General features: G+C 60.7%; 1 protein-coding gene across 3 annotated transcripts in view; it reads right to left on the bottom strand.

Moving 5' to 3' along the window:
• Nucleotides 1–5,565: 5,565 nt before the first annotated feature.
• Nucleotides 5,566–19,269, bottom strand: part of SPNS3 (sphingolipid transporter 3 (putative)) — a 35,168-nt gene continuing 21,464 nt past the window's right edge. Inside the window, exons 8-12 of one of the 3 annotated variants that reach the window (XM_034989328.1) lie at nucleotides 13,179–13,244; nucleotides 9,553–9,648; nucleotides 8,143–8,241; nucleotides 7,888–8,059; nucleotides 5,566–7,044 (exon numbers count right to left, since the gene is read on the bottom strand). In XM_034989328.1, the coding sequence (XP_034845219.1) occupies nucleotides 6,971–7,044; nucleotides 7,888–8,059; nucleotides 8,143–8,241; nucleotides 9,553–9,648; nucleotides 13,179–13,244 (507 nt within the window). In that variant the 3' untranslated portion in view covers nucleotides 5,566–6,970. The remainder of the gene's footprint in view (nucleotides 7,045–7,887; nucleotides 8,060–8,142; nucleotides 8,242–9,552; nucleotides 9,649–13,178; nucleotides 13,245–19,269) is intronic. The other 2 variants (XM_034989327.1, XM_034989325.1) reach the window with 2 other exon arrangements.

The raw sequence follows: 19,269 nt of genomic DNA, 5'->3' as shown, positions 1-19,269 counted from the left end.
GGCCGCGCGGCCGCGGGCGCGGCGCCGGGGCTCCGCACTGCCCCGCGCGGAGGGGCTCCGGGCGCGCGTGCGGCGTCCCGGGCAGAGGCGGGAGGGTCTCGGGCGCGTGGGCGGGGCGCCCGCAGCAGAGCCGCCCACCCGCCCTGATCGAATCGGCCTGGGGAGAGCCTAGAGGAGCGACCGGTGGGGGGCTTGGCCCAGGCCCCAGGCCTCGGCCGGGCGCAGAGGGCTATGCTGCCCTCCGCCCCAGGGAAGCCCCGCTCCCGCTCCTGACCTCTCCTGGTCCCGTTCCTGGGTGCGCGCCGAGACGCAGCCCCCGGCAGGGAGAGCCAGGCTCCCATGGGGCCTCCCCAAGCTTCGGACTTCCAGCTGTGCGCCAGGGAAGGGACAAAGGGCAGGCCCGTAGCCCTCTCTAGGTCTCTGTGTCTCTCCGGGGGTAGAGAGGAGGACAGGATTCAGTCTGGAAGTCTGAGTGGTCACCACCCGCTGTGGGGGAGGGCGAGTCCTGTCTCCCGTGGAGAGTGGCCGAGTGACTTCTGTGTTCGGGGCCACAACCCATCTCGGAGGAGCTGTAGTTCTGTGTCCCGCCCCCTTCATCTGTTTGAGGCTTTGACTGAAATTAAAGTCCCACACAAGGTGCTGAGGAGAGAATGCCAACACTGCACAGAGCTTGGACACCCAGAAGCACCCCAGGTTTCACAGGCGGGTCCCAGGGCCCAGGAAAGACCCCATCATGGACGTGCGGCTAGCTGGTGGCAGAGTCCGTGCTGACCCGCGGCTCTGATACCACCCTCCTGGCTTGGGAGCTCAGCTCCCACTGCGGGCTGTTCTGGACCCCGAGTCCACAGGCAGGTGCATCCCACCAAAGTGCTGGCCACAGTGAGTCACGGCATAGCCAGTGGGTGTCGTAGCACGAGGCACCCTCTTCCTGCTGAGAGCAGAGTTCATCCCCAGGCTGGTGTTTCTTGGCGCCTTTGAGGTGTATTTTAAATTCTGCAAAGTGACTAAAAATATGCTTTGGTGTGTTGGGGATGGATGACTGTCACAGGAGGGCCACGAAACAGACTCTGCTCTGAAAGTTCCCGGCTGCCCCTTTCCAGCTTGAAGCCGGGTAAGGGAAATTCTGTGGGGCGCCCCGGGACGACAGGTGCTCAACAGGTCAGCACGACCTACAAGCTCCATGGGGCTGGGGCTGGGCCCCGGCAATGCCCCTCCTAACTGTGGGGTGGGACCAGCTAGAGGACAGTGCCCAGCTGCGGGGAGACACAGCCACGGCTGTGTCCTATCAAGGGACCACCAGACATAGGACTTGTAGGGCCCTTCTCCCCATCTCCCCGGTGAAGAAACTGAGCCCAGGGAAGAGAAGGAATGTGCCCAAGGTCACACGCCTGGTAAACAGTGGGACTCACACTAAACCCAGGTGTGCCTGCCCCCGATGCTGCTCTGAGCTCTGCCAAGACACAGCTCCTCAGCAGCCCCAGAAGGTGAGGCTGATCTCAGGGATGGCTAAAGGTCTTCCATGTTTGTTTGTGACGCCTAGACCGCAACAGGTTTCCGGACTGAGGGACTGGACGTCTCAGAGCCTTTAACCTGAGGGCGTGCACTGTGAGTCTCCCGGGAGGAGATATAGGCTGCTGTGTCCCCCTGGGGACATGACCCACAGAACATCCTGTACGGTGTCTAGAACTTTGCAGAGCACTCTCAGAAACACCAGCTTCCCTGAGGCTGATAACGGGGAGCTCAGTCCCCTCTGCCCATCCCCCAGGGCTCAGGCCTGTCTCTTCCCTTCTCGTGGGGCACACTCGCCCTCGGCAGGCTCTCAGCCATCATCCATGTGCCCTGGACACCCCAACCTTCATCTCTAGATGTGGCCTCATCTCCACACCCCCCTCCAGATCTCCCCCGGCTCCCTAAACTCAGCACAATCACAACTGAACTCATCATCCTTCCCTTAAGCCTGTTCCACCCTGGTATCATTTATCTCTTGCCAAATAGCACCGTCATCCTCATTGTCACTGAACAGGACACCTGGGGTCACTGGGGACTCCTTCTCCCTCAACAACCACATCTGGGGCCTGTCCACTTTTTCTCTTTAAAATCCCAGTGTGCCATTGCCCACTGACTCAGCTCAAACGTCTCTATGTCTTACGTTTTTAAAACTCAACACCACCTGCCCCAACATCCCCCTCCAGTCTTTTCCATATTTATTGCCAATAACTTTCTAGAGCACACACATGACCCCATCACCACCTTGCACACAACCTTTCCATGGCTCCGCACTGCCCAAGGGATAAAAACATCTAAGTTCCTTAACACCATCTCCAAGACCCATCGGAACCCTTCACGACCCATGCCAATCTCCAGCCTCAGATCCTACTGCCCAGCTCTCAAACTTACACTCCACCGCACTGAAAATAGAGCTCCCTGAACTCACTGATATTATACTTTCCGGAACCTGGAGGGGTGACAGGAATTGGGGGTGTGTGTGCATAGTCCCTGCTCTCCCCTCAACACAATGCGGTTCAGGACCACGGAGAGCATCACCTGGGAACCCCCCCTCCCCCTGCCCTTAGTCATGCTCTGCCTAGGGGGTCTACCCAGCTCACTGCTCCCACTTTCCCTCAAAAACCCAGCACAGACCATGACTTCCTCCAGGAAGCCCTCCTTGACCCACCTGGAAAATTGTCATTTCCTCCTCTGGGATTCTTGAGTAACCTGTGTATGCTTCCCTCACACCAAACTCATTGCGTTGATTATGTTTGTACATAAGTCCACCCCCCCACCCCACCCCCAACTGTGAGCCTCAGGGCCCCATACTGTCTGATTCATCTCCACAGCCCAGTGCAAAGGAGGTGCCCAGAGAATGTTTGTTGATTGAATGAGTAAATGACATTTAGCAGGTGCACAGGAAGTGTGTGTTGATTTGCATCATGTATCTGTTGCTCTGAGTGACTCAGAAACCAGCCAGATTCCTCTCCTAGCCCCTCTGGAAAAGGCATTTTCTCCCTGACTGACTCCACCCTCCATTAGCTTCCATGTGCCCCTTGCCTCCACCCTCCTATTACCTTTTCCACAGGTCAGCACCCAGCCCTGGGGAGGCGGCAGCCCCTCTCTGCTCCTGCTGTTGCCAAGCAGGGGACTTGTCCGGGGCCCTCCACCCCGCAGCCTGGGCCTGCCTCGCGAGTCCTGCTCAGAATGCTCTGTCCCTGTCTCTCTCTCCTGCTCGGAACAGATGGCTCTGAGTCCCCACAAACACAGAAGTCCCTGTTCTGTCATTTGAACATTTTTAATGCTTTCTAAATGATAGAAGCTTCAGCCTCCTTTGATCATGGACTCAGACTATCAGAAACAAAGAATCCCTTGAAGGATCCTGAGCCCAGCTTCTTTGCGGTCCTGCCGAGAGGCTGCGTCTGAGAGAGGGCCCGTGGCCTGCCCAAGATCATTATAATGGACACCATCTTCGTGTGTGTTTGTTTTCCTTTCATTGCTGTTCTGTTTTGATATTCAGAGTCCAACCCCCTTCCCGGCAGCACCCTGGTGTCCTGGGCTTGACAGAGCTAAACATCAAGGAATGGCCACAGGGTCCAACTGGACTCTCTTGCCCTGGGCTTTAAATCTGGAGTAGGGGGCAGGAAAATAGGGAAAATCGTCTGGCACTTTGGGGAAGGTCCCCAGTAAGGCGGCCCAGGAGCCCTGCTCCCAAATCTGCATTGTTCCCATCAATTCTGTGAGCTCCTAATGTGCTTCCAACAAATCCCTCTCTTGCCCAAGATGGCCACTCGGTGTCTTCTGCACACAGCCCTCCAACCCTAACCAGCAGAATCACACGGGCGCGCAGTCCGTACCTTCCTGTGTGGGTAAAGCTTGGCGCCAGCGGCCTCCTGCGGGCTCTGTCTCGAGAGGCCGCATTCAACCGACACTTCACATTCCCACTCAGACATGGAGGAATGACGTGCACTGCAGGGAATGAGACGGACTGAACAGTGTCTGGTGTGACAGGGGAATAAGCCAGGGCTGGGGTGACCACCTCAAGGCCTGTACCCCACCCTCCAAGCCTGAGGTCAGGGTGGAGGAAGAGCAGACCTACCACCACACCCTCACACCCTCGCACGCGGACACAGAGATGAGCACTCTGACAGACACAGCTGCGTGTCCCGATGACAGCTGGGAGCTAGAATGCACGTGTTGTCTGGGACGAGCAGTGAACACGCTGAGGGGTGGGTCAGGCTTAAGGGCCTGGGCCTGCTGAGCCATGCATTCCCCACGAACGAGGCTATCAAGAGTCTCGGGGCCTCTGGGATTGCTCAGAATTGTCCTTTAGGCCAGACAGGTGTGATCGATTGACCGCTCGGCTCCGGCCTGAGCGGCTGGGCTCTCAGGGACCCACACCTGTGGCCCCAGAGCAGCGAGGCCTGAGTGACAGCCCCGTGAGACAGGAGTGGTGGGAGTGTGAGCACAGCTGGGCCAGGACCACCAGCAGAGTAGGCCCTGGTCTCACTCCCGGAGTCCGCCAGCCCAGGCCCCTACCCTGACTCCAAGCTTTAGATGAGAACACCCTATAACCTCCAAGCTGGGCATTCTGTCCAGCTCAGTCCTAGCAAGCCCCACCCTGCCCAGCCCAGCGACCCAAACACCGGGATACACTGAGAAGAACCCTGGGTTCAGGATTCAAGCCCCACGTCCCAGCCAGTCTCTCCTGCCCCCAAAGCACACACAAGCCTGCAAGATCACAGAAGCCTTCTGCCCCTCCCCCTGCACCTCTGCGGGGCCCACCCTCTCCAGGGGGAGTGCCCTTCCCCCACACCTTCTCCTGCTGTTTGCCCCCCCACCTGCGCAGAGGCTCCTGGGGGACAGAACGCTTTCCTCTGCCCACAGGTGTGCCACGCCTGGCCTGGTATTACCCTGCCCTGGGTTGGACTGTGAGGTCCAAGGGCAGGGTCAGAGTCAGCGTCTCTGCCCACCACCTGTTTCTGGCAGTCGTATGGATGAGGTTTCCGATCTTCCTCCCCAGCCTCTGGACTCTGGGGTTGGGGAGGTGGGGTGGCTCTTTTGACTCTTGGGAAGCCCTCGCCCATTTTCTGGGAACTGAGCCTCTCAGGGGTCTTTTCCAGGGGCGCAGGGAGGAAAGTTCGGATCCTGGAGCGGGGCTTCCATGGGCCTGGACCCAGCCTGTGAGAGTCATACAATGGGGGCTGGAAAAGCCACATTCAACACCCCTCTTAAAACACAGCTGGGAGTCTGAGCTACAGGAAATGAACCAGCTCACACAGCCGGTGGTGCCGAGCGGGTCCATGGCATCCTGGCCCCCCCCAGACTGGGTGTCTCCTTCTCAGGAGAAAGCAAGTGTGATCGTGGGACTTATGTTTGGTCTTCATCCTGTTTCCGGCACAGAATTCCTAAGACCTTTGGAATTTCCTAAATGCTGAGAGACCTAAAGGTGCCTTTTGTCTGTTAATGAGGTGGCATTTGGACCCCACCTAAGGGGAGGCTGGAGGCCAGGAGAACTCCCAGTCCCCCCACTGACCAATGCGGACGGACGACTGACTGACGGGCTGGAGGTCGAATCGATCACCAAAAGCCAGTGGTTTAATCGATGGTGTCTAAGTAATGAAGCGTCCACGAAAGCCAAAAAGAATAGGGTGAGCGCGCGGGGGTGCTGGTGGATGGGGCTCCTGGAGGGGGCACGGCGGCCCTGCCCCTGCCCCACACCTCGCCCTGGGCCTCCCTCCCACCTGCTGTCCCTGAGCTGTGCCCTTTATTATAAACCGGTGATCTAATGAGTAAATGAGTTTCCTGAGCTCTGCGAGCCGCTCTAGCAGATTAACAGAACCTGAGGAGGGGGCACGGGAGCCTCTGATTCACAGCTGGTCAGTTAGAAGCACAGCTGACAATGTGGACCTGTGCTTGGCCCATCCACTGGGCAGGGCTGGGGTGAGCAGTCTTGGAGGACTGAACCCTTACCCTGGGCGGGGACTCTGACCTTATCTCCCGGTACACAGGGTCAGAAATGAGTGGAGGCCAGGAGAAAACTGCTTGGAGAGGTGGGATCCCCTGCAAACACCGTAACCGGTGCAGGTTTTTCCTTATAAGTTCAGGGGCAGCGTGTTTTATGCGCTCCAAGGGTCAGATTGTGGGTGGAGGGGCTGGTCAGATTGGCAGTGGCCACTCCTGGGGAAGGGATGGGGATGGGGGAGCTGAGCCGGGGGGCCCAGCTCCCGGAGCTTGTCTGTCCGGCAGTAGGGGCAGGGAGGCAGGGTCAGGAGGTGAGCGTGAGCCTGCTGCTGGGAGGCAGGCCCCTGCTGGCCAGGCACCAGGGCAGGGGCAGAGAAGCTGGTGCTCACGGGGCAGAAAGAACGCGCCTCCCCATTGCTGCCCGCCTGGAAGCTGTCGGTCTCCTGCCGCGCCCAGCTGCGCTGAACCCAGTGGCAAGCGCGGGGCCCGCAGAGCCAGCCCGCCCCGGGCGCTGTGCCGGGGTCGGAGCATGAGCAGGGGGCAGGGACCAGGCTGCGAGCCCCCTCCCCCGCGTGGCCCCAGGGCAGCTGAGTCTGTGGGGGACCCGACGCCCTTCCTCCTCCAGGAGCTTGAAGTCACATGGGCAGCAGAGTGAAACCCCCCTCGAGACTACCGGATGCCCCCCTTTTGTTCAGAGGGTGACCCTGGCAAAGGGGTGTCCTGTGCCCTCTGCCCTGCAGAGCGAGGGGTCCAGGGTGGGGAGCGGCCCTGCAGCCCTCGCCCGGGCTGCCCTCCTCTTCCTCTCCGGCCCCCACTCCCAGCAGAGAGTGCGGACAGCTCAGTCCCCAGCCCGGCCTCAGGCACGCCCAGCCCTCCAGCTGGGAGTGAAGCAGTGGCAGGTGCAGCCGTGCTGGGTCCCGGAGCCAAGGCCAAACGGGGACAGAGGCGCTGAGGCTGCCGGGGCTGGCGGGAGGGGTGCGGCAGGCGAGTGGGACCTCCTCGCGGGGGCGCGGGGGCCTCAGGGGTCCTCGGCGGTAGCACACATGCTGGAAAGCAGGACTCGGCTCTCCGGGTCCTCGCTGCCAGGGGTCCCTGCGGGAGGAAAGATGCTCAGCCAGCCCCAAAGGAGGCAGAAGGTGCCTTGGGACCGGGCTGGGAAACCCCTCACATCTGCTGTCAGAATGAGCTCCAGATGCGACCCCTTCTCCTTACCTTCAAGGCCGCCCCAAGGTCCCAGCCCCACCGCTTCCCCTGGTGGTGCGGAGCCTCTGGTGGCCCCCTGCCTCCACGCTGACCCCCCCAGTCTGTTCTGCACACAGCAACCACACTATACAGCTTTCGCACTGTAAATAAACACGTTGGGGCCCATGTGCAGGAAACGACACAGTCTCAAAGTTGAGGCCACGGTCCCTACAAGGCCCCCAAGTGCCCGCTCCGGCCTCATCCCTACCACCGCCCCCCTCGCTCCCGCTCCAGCCACGCCAGCCACATGACCTCAGGGCCTTTGCACTGGCTGGCTGTGTGCCTGGAGCCCCTTCCCCCAGATAGCCGCATGGCTCACTGCCTCACCTCCTCCAAACCTCTGCTCCAATGTGCCCTGTGCAGCGAGGACCTCTAGGACAAGCCTTTCAACAGCTGCAGGCTGCCCCCATGCTTTCCCGTCCCCCCGGCCTACTTTACACCTCTCCGTAGCGCTGATCACCTTGCACGTACTCTATCTTTTGCTCTTCCTGTTTCTTGTCGGTCTCTATCTCCTAGAGCATCCCAGGTGTTCACCCCCCTGCATCTGGCACATAGCAGGGGGTGGGGTGGGTAATGACCACTTTTGAATGAATGAACAGATTAACAAATCAGCAGGCTCCGGGGGTGGCCCGTGCTCCCCGCTCCTGTGAGGCTCAGCCCCGAGCCTGGCCGAGGTGGGAGGGCTGGGCGTACCTGTGCCCGGCTGCCGGGCCCTGGCCTGGTCCCTCTCCAGCCGCAGCGCGGTTAGCAGGAAGCAACCGCCGCCCAGGGCGATGACGAAGGTGCAGCACAGGAAGCTCTGCTGAAGGCTGAGGAAGGACTGCAGGTAGGAGTCGGGGCGCCCGGCCCTCAGGGTGCTGGAGATCTGCAGAGAGAGGCTGCGTCTGCCAGGCCCGCCCGGCCAGCCGGCAGTGGCTGCCCCCCGCCCCCACCGGGAGCCACCCTTACAAGGCCAGTGAGGTAAGGGCTGCCGGCGTCCCCCAGGATGTGGCCCACCGTGATCTGAAGCGCCTCTGCTGTCCCTCGGCACCGGGGCACCACCACAGACTGCAAAACACAGGAGTATCAGGGGAGCTCCCCAAGAAAGGGCAGAGCGCGGGCGCCCCTCGTTCCCACCTCCTGCTCCCCGCTGGGACCGCCCGGAGCTGGGGCAGGCTGGCCAAGCCAGTGGGATGGAAGGGGGTCAGCGACGCCCCACCACTGGAACGTCAGGCCCCTCCAAGGGGTGGGGGAGCCACAGCCCCAGATGAGGGCCCCCCTCTCGAGGGCTTGCTCTGGGACCGGGCAGGGACCAGGCAGGGCTGTGACTGCAGGGACGGAGGCGGGAGTGCAGGCCGGCGTGGGCATGGATGCCCGGACGCAGGGCACAGAGGGCTCGGCCCTTCCTCTCAGGAAGTTCAAGCCCCACTGGGCAGAGACCAAAGGCAGCCTTCCTGGAGAGACCCCCATGAGCCCTGGAAGAGGGTATGAGTTCTGGAGTCAGAGTGTCTGGGTTCCAATCCCAGACCCCCCACTCACTAGCTGTGTGACTTCAGTGTCTGCGTCCCCCAACGGGGATAATTACAGGACCTACTGGGGGGATATGTTCATTATCATTCTTCATGCAGACAGCAGACCGAAATAATGCCCTGTGACCCCAGGAGGCAGAACACTTGCAGACCCTTCTGCCTGGCCAGCCTGCCCTGCTCCGGTCCAGCTGGAGCATCCCTATTTGTCCTTCAGGACTGACCCTCCCAGAGTTCGGGTGCCTGCCCTACGGCCCGTGTGCACCCCACCTGAACGTGCACCCCCCACACTGGAAGGTCCCTCCATTGTCCTCCCCACACTCACACCGTCTGGGCAGCAAGGCCCCTGTCGGACTTCTCTCGAGCTCCCTGGGGCACAACGGGGCGCCAGGCCCAGAGAGGACTAGCTGAAGTCCGCCCAGCAGACAAGTCCAGTAGAACCAGCCAGAAGCCAGGCTTGCTGCAAGGGAGGGGTTCAAGCAGCGGCCTCACAGTCCCAAAGGGGGGGCTCATCCCCAAGACCTAGGTGTCCATAACCTGAGCCCAGCAGAGATTAACAACTGGCATGTATTATATGCTTCCCGTATGCATTTTATAGATCTCACATATACATTTTCTTTATCCACTCAAGCACCCCAAAAGGGAGGCATGATTATTATCCCCGGGTCACAGATGAGGGAACTCTCCCCAGGGAGGGTGGGTCCCCTCTCCAGGGTCACCCCGCAGGAAATAGCAGGACTGGGATTTGACCCCAAGCCTGCTCCTCCAGGATGTGTTACAAGCGAGGAGGAGCCTGTCCTGAGATGCTGTGTGTCTGCTATAGAATGCTTGGAAGACAGAAGGGCAAGCTCACCCCCGCCCTGCACGCGGACGACTGGCAGAGAGAGAGGGACAGGCGTTCCAGGGGGGGAGCAGAGTGAGCAGAGGTGTGGAGGCAGGAGCCCAGCACCTGGGGGTCACAAGACAGGCTGGTGAGACTGTGCAGCGGGGGTCCCAGGTCAGACACTGAGCCACTCTGTCCAGGCGGCGAGAGAAGCTGGACCTGCCCCCCTCACTGGGACCTGCCAACAGGCCAGAGAAGGAGCTGAGCTTGGCTTTGCACCGGCCCCGCGTGCCTCCTTCTTGCCCCATAATTACGTGATTATGCACCGCTGGTTCTGGAGGGTGGGCGCAGGAGAAGTCCATGTCGGCTGCTTAGACCCTCAGAGTCAGGTCCCTTCCACGCCCCCAGGAAGTGCTGGGCCCAGACCAGGTTCTGCTGCCAGGGGCTGGAGCTGTGGGTCCCCAACCTGTTCCGTTGCGTTGGCTCCATGTAGCCCGGGGGGGACCAAAGCTGGTAATTTTAGAAGTTAGAGGCTTTGGGTTCCTAAAACCGCAGGCCCACTCTATTCTGAGACAGAGCACCTCTGTTTCTGACTCTCCTTTCTCAGAAGAGCTGTTCCCTTTTTAGTATGGGACGTAACCCGCGCCAACCAAGGGCCCACAGAACGTCAGAGCGGCGACCACCAGGTATGGACTCCCTGGCAGCCTGCCTCCTGCACTCCCCACTCAGCCCTCACACCCCGCTGCACTGGGGAGGGTGGGACTGACGGGTGGGCAGAGCAGGGAAGCACTGAGACTACTAGGGCCCGGGAAGAACAGGAGGGTGATGCCCTCAGGGGGGCCGGGGAGCTCTGCGCAGGAGGAACGCAGCGGACAGACCTGACCTGGGAGAGCAGGTGAGTTCCACTTCTGCTCTAGTCCCTGACGCTGGCAGTGGGAAGGTTGGCTCCAGGCCGCCCTCATGGGGCCCAGACACACAGGGGGCTTGTGAGACAGCTGGAGACGGCATCAGCCAGGGGGCGCAGGGAGCTCAGCCTGGGGGGACACGATCCCAGCCTCCCCTGGAGCAGGACCCTCCAAGGGGTCTGCCTCCGGAGGGCTGGGAGGGCTGCTGGGGGTGGGTCTAGAGGGCCTTGGCTGTGAGGGAGCCAGACCCTTTTCCTCAGTGAGCCTTCAGAGGCAGGGGCTTCTTGGGGTTCAGGGAGTGAGCCTCCCGTCAGAGGGGTATGGGATCAAGGACAGAGCCTGCAGGGGGTTCGCGGACTGGGGAGCCGGCTGCGCTAGACCAGTGTTCTCCGGGGGTGCTCTGAGGAGCGTCCATATCAGGACCACGTGGGAAGTTCACGAGAAAGGCACACCGTTGGACGCCCGCAGAGACCCACTGAGGCAGACTCTGAGGAAGCAGAGTTTGTTACAAGCTCCCCAAACCCGGTTCCTATGCTCACTGAGGTGCGAGAGCCCCTGGACCAGACAGCTTTTGCAGTCTCTTCCCCAGAGAGAGTCTGGGTTCTCCTTGTGGATCAGAGGGCCAGAGAGAACGGTGTCCCTCGCAGCCTGATGTGGGGCGTGCAGCCGCCACCGACCCCTTGGGACTATGCCCAGTGCAGGGCCTCCTGGCTCCCGGGCCCCCCGGGCCTCAGGAGCTGGGGCCACCTGCACTCCTGGGCCCCCACACGCTTCCTGGCTGGATCCCACCCCCGTAGACCCCTCTCTGAGGTCCTGCCCGCCTGTCCCTGGGGTGCCTCACTGCTGGAAACCAACACCAGCTTCCAGCGACCCTCCGGGGCTCCTGCTACCACCCGCCCTCCGTCCACACAGCTGCTTGCCCTCCAAGCCGCTGTCACCTCCCACGCCTGCCCCTCCGCGGCACACACCCCGTCCCCCACAGCCTGCCCCCCGCCTGCATTTGGCCCAAGACCACTTCCTCCTGGAGCCTCCCCACTTTCTCTGGGGACGACTGAGCTCCAAGGAGCACAAGGATTGGTCCAGCTCCGACCACCAAAGGCTCTAAAGGCAATCTTTCACCGAGGGGCTTCCGGAGGGAGGAAGTGGGTGCAGAAAGCCTTCCTGGGATGGAGAGACTCGCTGCCTCCAAGCCAGGGGAGGACCCCAGGGAAGGCCTGGTCGGCCGGACAGCTCCCCAGCCGGACCGCATGGGTCAGACCGCGCTGGCTGCCCTGTCCCCCCACGACAGCTCTACAGAGGTCCTGCCAGGTTAATCATTCTTGCAAACACAGACACTGGGGGGACACGGCCGCGTCCTCGCACATCTGTGGGGCTGCCGTGTGGAAAGGGGGCAGCGTCATGGGGGCTGGAGGAAGATGCGGGGGCGGGTTTCAGCTCCAGCTGGACGTCCGAGATGCCGGGTCGGGGGTGGTTAAGCTCCCCGTGCCCAACAGTGGGCAACCCCAGGGGAGATGTTTGCTGGCACGTTCCCGTCTACTGAGGGCTCTCCTACAGGCCTCCTGGCTCACCCTGCCAGGCCGGTTATGATCGCTCCTTTTTATAGACTAGGAAACTGAGGCCCAGGGCCATTCATCGGATCTGTGGCCGAGTGGTCCTCGGGCTGGAGGGAGGAGCCCTGCAGCTGATACGCCCCCGGGGTGTCAAAGGGCAGCACTGTCTACACCCGCTGAGCCTGGGCCATGGGGTGCGGGGCAGAAGTCTAGGCAGGGAGTGAGCATCCCGTCAACGGCAGTATTCGAATAGGCCTCGATGGCCCTTTCAAACTCAGCTTTGAGGGCGCAAACGTCCTTTGGGAGCCAGGAGGCGAGAAGGGCGAGAGCCCTGTGAGGAGCCCCGGCCGGCACCCTTGTCATTTCATGCCCACAGTAACCCCCAAGTATTTCACCCCGTTGTTCCCACGGGGAAACTGAGGCCCAGAGCCACAGAGTGACTTGCCCAGGTCACACGCAGCTAGGAAGTGGCAGAAGCAGGGCTGAAGTCCAGGTGTGGGCCAAGCCCTGGCACCGGTCACCTCAGAACGCTGTCAGCCTATCACCAGCCTCCCTGGCTCTCCTGTGCACAGGGCTGGGCTATGCCAGCCTTCCAGGAGGCCGGAGGAGGCCCGTGGGGGTCTCCGGGTCCCAGGTCCTGTGTTACCCACAGGGCACAGCTCACTAGTGTCCAAAGTCCTCCCCTGACATCTCCTAGAGGGAGGCAGGGAGGCTGGGCGGAGAGCGTGAGGCTCAGACGGGCCACGCCAGACTCTAGACATACCACAGTCACGTGGCTGAGCCGGCACCAGGCCTCGTTATAGCCCGAGCTGGCCCCTTGCCGGGCAGCCTGGACCCACCTGGCTCAGTGGCTATAACCCTGAAGTCCCACATCCCCATCCACACACCCAGAGCCTAGGCCAAAGAGCCTGCTTGCTGAGAAGTGTAGTCAAGGAAGAGGGGGTGCTTGAGATGGGGCCTGGGCTCCTGTTCTGGCTCGGTGCCTTTGCATGCTGTGTGACCTTGGTCCGGGCACCTGCCCTCTCTGAGCCTCCATCTGCTCATCAGCAAAATGGAGGTGATGGTCCGAGGATATGTTTGAGAGTATCAGGATGACCTTGCTCCCTTACCCCATGGTCTCAGAAGCCCCTCCCAGCCCTGAGCCAGACAGACTCCAGCTCCCTCCGCTCAAGAGGCCCCAGGACCAGCCCCCCACACCTACCAGCAGGATGTCAGCAACCACCGCCCAGTTGCAGGACAGAAGCAGCTCCCCGAGGGCCAGGAACACCTGTGGACAAGGACCCCAGTCACTGACCCCTCCCTGCATTCTCTTCCTGCCTGCAGGGAGAAAGGGGCCGACAGGATTTGATTCGCTGGGGTAGGCGAGGCCTGAACTGTTTCTTCAGTTCCAGCAGCCTGGGTGGGCGTCCCGGTCTGGGCAGGCTGGTGGCCATGACCCGGAGGAGAGGGCCAGGCCCCCAGGCCCCCAGGCCCAGGCCTTGAGGTCCCTCCTGGGGCCCAGTAGGAGGGCAGTCAGGACTTCCAGGCCTGTCCAGAGCGCCTCCCCCCCATCCTGGCACCTGCGGGGCTGGCATAACCTTGTGTGCCCGGCCCTGCCCTGCCCCGTGCTTGCCAGAGACTAGGGGCCACCGTGGACCTGTCTCGCCCAGTCCCTGAGCCCCCTGCCTCATGCCAGGGGATTAGGACAATCCTCATTCCACTCACTCAGGAAGAGCTTAATGAAGCAGCAAGAAGGGGGAAAAAAGTCATTTCTCAGAGCCTCCAAGAGCTTATTGCTGGAGTGGAATTAGTCATTCCTGGAGTCACGGGGCTGTGCCCGGGTCAGCCCGGGCTCTGGTTCCCAAAGGCCTGTGAACACCCAGGGCAGAGGAAGGGAAGGAGCCTGCTCCTCCCAGGCACCAGCACGTCCACCCTCTCGGCCACCCCGCCGGCGAGGGTCATGACACCCACCTCCCAGGCCCGCACACCCTCATCCCTGCTGCTGGCCCCATGCAAGATGAGGCCGGCAGAGGGGAGTCAGAGGGAAGCCCAGGATGGGGAGGCCTCGGGTGGAGGTGGCGTTAAGCCCAGCCCAGAGGGAGGGGCAGGGCCCAGCCCGAAGAGCCCCCAGGAGGAAGGCAGCTGGGATATGGGCCCCCTGTGCTGGGGGGCAGGGGCGTGAGCTCCCTCCGTGCGACCAGCCCCCCGCCCTCTGCCCAGACTGGGGAACTCTGCGGCCCGGGGCTGGGCACCCATGGGGTGGGAATCGGGGAGTTGCTAGGGCAGGTCTCAGGTGGCCGCAGACCCGCATTCCAGCCCGACAGGGTCTGCCACCCCGGCCTCCTGGGGCCACAAGAAAGCCGGGCCGCCTTCCCCGCCCTCCCCGCCCTCCCCGCCCCTGGACAGCCGTCGGTCGCTCCTCACACCCCGCACCCTGGGCCGAGGAGCTGGTCTCTCCCCGGCTCCCCCACACCCACAGGACGTACTGAAATACACCTTTTCCTTCCTCCAGCTGGAGCAGGGTGGATCCCGAGCCCAGAATGGAGCCCGCAGGCGGAGGCCACAGCCACAGGCTGCCGGGGATGCCAGGTTTCCTGAGACACACCTGGAAACCACCCGGTCATCAATCCTCCACGCGCGGCTTCGCGGGGTGAAGGCCGGGCTGGGAGTGGCCACCTCCTGGCCCTGTAATTACAGAGGCTCCCGAGGCGCCAGGAGGGCTCTCCCACAAAGGGGTGGGCCACCCTCGGCCTCAGCTATGCCTGTGCAACTGGGTCTCAGAGCTTGGGGCTCCCGTGGCCAACACAGACTCCAGCGAACACCCACCTGAAAGGGCCCTGGTTTGGGGCCGAGTCCCCTCAAGGGATGTAGCTGGCTGTTCACAGCCCCGGGCTCCTCCTGGACGCCCCGGGCTCCTCCCCGAGCCCTGTCTCTCCTCCTGCCGGCCAGGACAGCCGTGGCAGCCAGGACAGACCCCAGGACAGGCTGCCCCCAGCAAGCTGTAAGGGAAAGCCCTTTACACCTGGCCACTGGGGCTGGACACGGGGGTGGGGCCTCCCACGTGCTTGTGGTCCATTCCCACCCTAACGTCGCTCAGCTCCGCCCCCTCCTCCGGCCGCCGCCGCTGCTGGCCTGGTCCAGGCCTCCCCTCTCCTCCTCAGCGGTTCCCAGGCCCCGCCATGCCTCCCAACACCAGCCCCCAAGGGGACTTCCGAGTGGGAGGTCTGACTCTGCCCTTGTCCCCTTAGCGGCTTGTCCCCTTAGCGCCTTGCATGCTTCCCTGCACCCTGACTTCGTTCCCCGGGTGAGAGGGCCTGGGAACGCTGCCTGGAGCCTGAGAAACGGGGAGCCCCTCAGCCCCTGGCCTTTTCCTTTCAGACCCAAGAGGATTTCCCCCTCGAGCTGGGGCAGTGAGGGTGAATGTCTCTGGCCTTAGTCACCCCAGCCAGAGACACACGCGCCTACACTCTACGTGCCTCCCATGACTCACGCACATGTGCTCGCACACTGCAGCCACACAAGTGTGCTCAGACTCTCCACGCGTGTGCACACGCAACTCACACCACACGTGCGTGCACGTGAGCCAACAGGGATGACTTCCAAAGCACCACCACACGTGGCGGTGGTACGGGCCTGCCGGGGTGAGTGCACGGGTACGCGCGTGTTCTGGCGGCCTCGTGGACGTGTGCGCACCTTGCACACCCTCTCCGGGCGCACATGCAGGGGGGCTTGGGGGGGAGGCGGACCCCTGTGGCGGGGAGGGGCCAGTCTTCAGGCGGCAGTAACTGAGCTCAGAACCGCGAGGATTGGATCCTAGGCCTCCCTCGGATTGACTCCATGCCCCGTGTGGCTAAGCCGCTCAGGACAGGCCCCAGGCACACGCTGGCTGCCAGCAAGCTACCAGGCCGGCTGGCACACTTCGCCCCCGGGCCTGCCAACCGGTAATTGCAGGGACTGGCGTCAGGGTGCGAGGGCACCGCTCAGTTCCCGGGGTCTGGCAGTGGCCCCGGCAACCTGGGAGGCAGGCAGGTGGGGAGCGAGGCAGCGAGGAGGCTGAGTTCTGCCGTCCTCCTGGAAAACTCAGCACACTGCAGCCTCTCTGGGTGGGTGTTGCTGCCTGTCCAAGAAGAGACACCTGCTAGATCCTGGCAGGGAGCTACAGCCCTCAGAGCAAGGGCGGGTGGTCCCTCTTGGTCCCTCCCAGGCAGCCCCTGGCCAGGCTGGCTACTCCAGTTCAAGATGCAAGCGAAAAAGAAGTCCCCTAGGGGCCAAGTTGTAGGACAGCCCCCCAGAGCTGGGGCACCTGCCCAGCCCAGCTGTCTGGGCCGCCCCAGGGGCCAGAGAATCCTTGCTGACCCTGCCCGCCTCCTCCGAGTCCCCCGGGGGTGGTCAGCCGGGCAGATACTCCCATCCCTGGTCCTTGCTCAGGAGTCCTCGGGGCTGAGGAGGGCAGCGTCCCCTCCCTGAGGGAAAGGCCTTGGTGAGAGGTGGCTCTCCTGGGCGGGCAGAGACTCAGAGTTAGGGTCTCGTTTGGGCTGGAAGGGGCCTTACACATCATCTGGGGCAACTCCTCTGTAAAGACAGAGGGTTGGACTGCATCGCAGGCTTCCCTTCCCCCCCAAAAGCAAAAAACAGTAAGTCAGAAAAAATATGTTTTTCACCAAAGAAAAGAACAAAACCTAATGAGACAAACATTACATAATTCTGGAGTACAGAACTTCTCAGTCTCCCTAGAGCCAGCACAGTTGGAAGAAAGTGAACTGAGTAGCGGTCCTTTGTTCCCACCCCTAACTGGGAACCAGTGGGGAGGCTGCTGGGGAAAAATGGGGAAAAGTGGAGAAGATGAGCAATGACCCCTTATGGATTTCACTCGAGGCCAGAGGGGCTCACCGGGAAGGTAAGTAGGAGGACCCTGTGTGCACCAGAGTCTTTACTTACCCCCCAGAGGATGGCAGGGCCCAGGGCTCTAACAAAGACTCCCCACTGCCTGACTGGAGCCCCAACGCGCAGCCCCAGTGAGGGGGGAATGGCCCCAGGGAAGGCTGGGAGAGCCTCTCCACGGTGTTGAAGCAAGTTCAGCATCGGAGCAGAGCCGCTCACGCCCAGGCTCGGCACAGAGGACAGAGAGGAACGAGAAGGGCAGAGAAGACCGGGACTCCCTTATCGATAGACCCAGCTAGCCCCTTCCCAGCCAGCACGTTGGAAGGCGTGAGCTGCTGGGAGACAGAGGCCCACGCAGCAAGCACCTGCGGCCAGGAACCGAGGCCCTCAACCAACGATGCACAAGGGTCTGAGAGCTGCCAACAACCACCCGTGAGCATGGTCGTGGATCCCGCCCCATCAGGCCTTCAGATGACACCGCAGACCCTGGGCTAGCACCCACCCCAGCCTGGGAGAGATCGTGAAGTGGAGGGCCCAGCCGGGTCCAGCCCGGCACCTGACCCCCAGAGGCTGTGAGACAGCATGTGTGTTCTGTCTTAAACTGCTAAGTTTGGGGGTGATTTGTTACACAACATGAGATAACTAATATGCTGGCTGAGCCATTGAATTTCAAGAATAAATAATGAAATCTTCAGGTATCCAGCTGGGCAAAATGAGTCAACATTAAGGATTTTTTTAAACATTAGGCTAACTAGGGGGGCCTGGGTGGCTCAGCTGGTTAAGTGTCTGACTCTCGATTTCAGCTCCCGTCATGATCTCAGGGTCATGGGATCAAGGCCCGCATGGGGCTCCATGCTCACTGGGAGTCTGCTTGGATATTCTCTCCCTCTGCCCCTTCCTCCAGTCATGCTCACGCTCGCTCTCTCTCTCTCAAATAAATAAAATCTTAAAAAAAAACAACCATTAGGCTAACTTTATCCTCCACAGCAATATTTGATGCTAAAAGACAACAGAAGAAATGCAGAGCAACAGGGAAGGAAACTGTGATCCAAGAGTATCAGACCCAGTTAGATGTCGTTCAAGGGAAGAGTCCAAGAGAAGACAGCCTCACAGACGAACGGACCAAAGGAACAGTCTCTCTAAATACAAACTGCTTCACCCCAGAATCCACACAGGTAGGAGCTGAACCCAAACGAAGACCAGGAACGGAGGTTGGTGGGTGCTGAACCCATTCAACCTGGGACTCCCCCAAACATCCGTGAGTGTCATGCTTGGACTGTGGGGGTTGTAATCCAGCAAAAGTGAAAATAATCATGTAACATGAACCGGGAGCCTGTGGAGAGAAGATGGGAGACAGAAGGCAGGTGCTCTCTTTCAAGGTCAGGATTCACCACTAAGTCCAAAATCTTAAAATTAATTTGAACTTAAGGGGCGCCTGGGTAGCAAAGTCGTTGGGCGTCTGCCTTCGGCTCAGGTCATGATCCCGGGGTCCTGGGATCGAGCCCCGCATCGGCTCCCTGTTCAGCGGGAAGCCTGCTTCTCCCTCTCTCGCTCCCCCTGCTTGTGTTCCCTCTCTCGCTGTGTCTCTCTCTGTCAAATAAATAAATAAAATCTTTAAAAAAAAATTAATTTGAACTTAAACAACCCCTTTTACTTTGCTTCAATTTCTTCAGGTAATTCATGTAAATTAACTAAATGTATGATTCAATTTATGGGAAATATCCAGAATGAACAAATCTATAAGGACAAAAAGTGGATTAGTGGTTACCCAGGGCTGGGGGAGGGGTGGCTTGGGGAAACGGGAAGGGACTGATTAACAGATGTGGAAACTTCCTTTAGGGGTGATAAAAATGTTCCAAAATTGATGTGATGATTGCACAGCTCTGAATATACTAAGAGCCAATGAACTGTTCGCTTTGAAGGGGCGAATGGTATGGGCCGTGAATTACATCTCAATAAATCTGGTTTTAAAATTACACTACTATATGACCTCATTTTAACAAAAATATTTATGGAAACACAAATTGGTGTACATCTACAGAGACACATATGGAATGATGATCACCTAATTAAAAAACAAAAGCAGAAACAAAACAGGCCCAGATGCTGAGAGCAGTCAATTCTGGGGATAGGAATGTGGATAACTGTTATTTTCCTCCTTGCGCTTTCTGCTGTGGCGTTTATGTTTTAAGTTTCCCGCAAAGGAAGATACGCATGGGATACAGTGTGGCGAGCTGAACCGTCCGCCCCCTCCGGACCTCGCGGTAGAGCGGGAGGCACCCATGCCCTGGCATGGAGCGCTCCGTCCAGCCGTGGTCCTCCCCTCTGCGCACGCGCTCCTGGCAACCCCGCTCAGCCTCGCGGCTTCACCTGACCGCCAAGACCGCTCTCCCAAGCTTCAGACTCAAACCTTGACGTCTCCAGCCAATGCC

The sequence above is a fragment of the Mirounga leonina genome, unplaced genomic scaffold (genome assembly GCF_011800145.1).
Source record: "Mirounga leonina isolate KUSES-001 unplaced genomic scaffold, KU_Mleo_1.0 Mir_488, whole genome shotgun sequence".
NCBI lineage: Eukaryota > Metazoa > Chordata > Mammalia > Carnivora > Phocidae > Mirounga > Mirounga leonina.
Note: the sequence above shows the minus strand (reverse complement) of the source record. Positions and strands in the feature narration are given on the sequence as shown.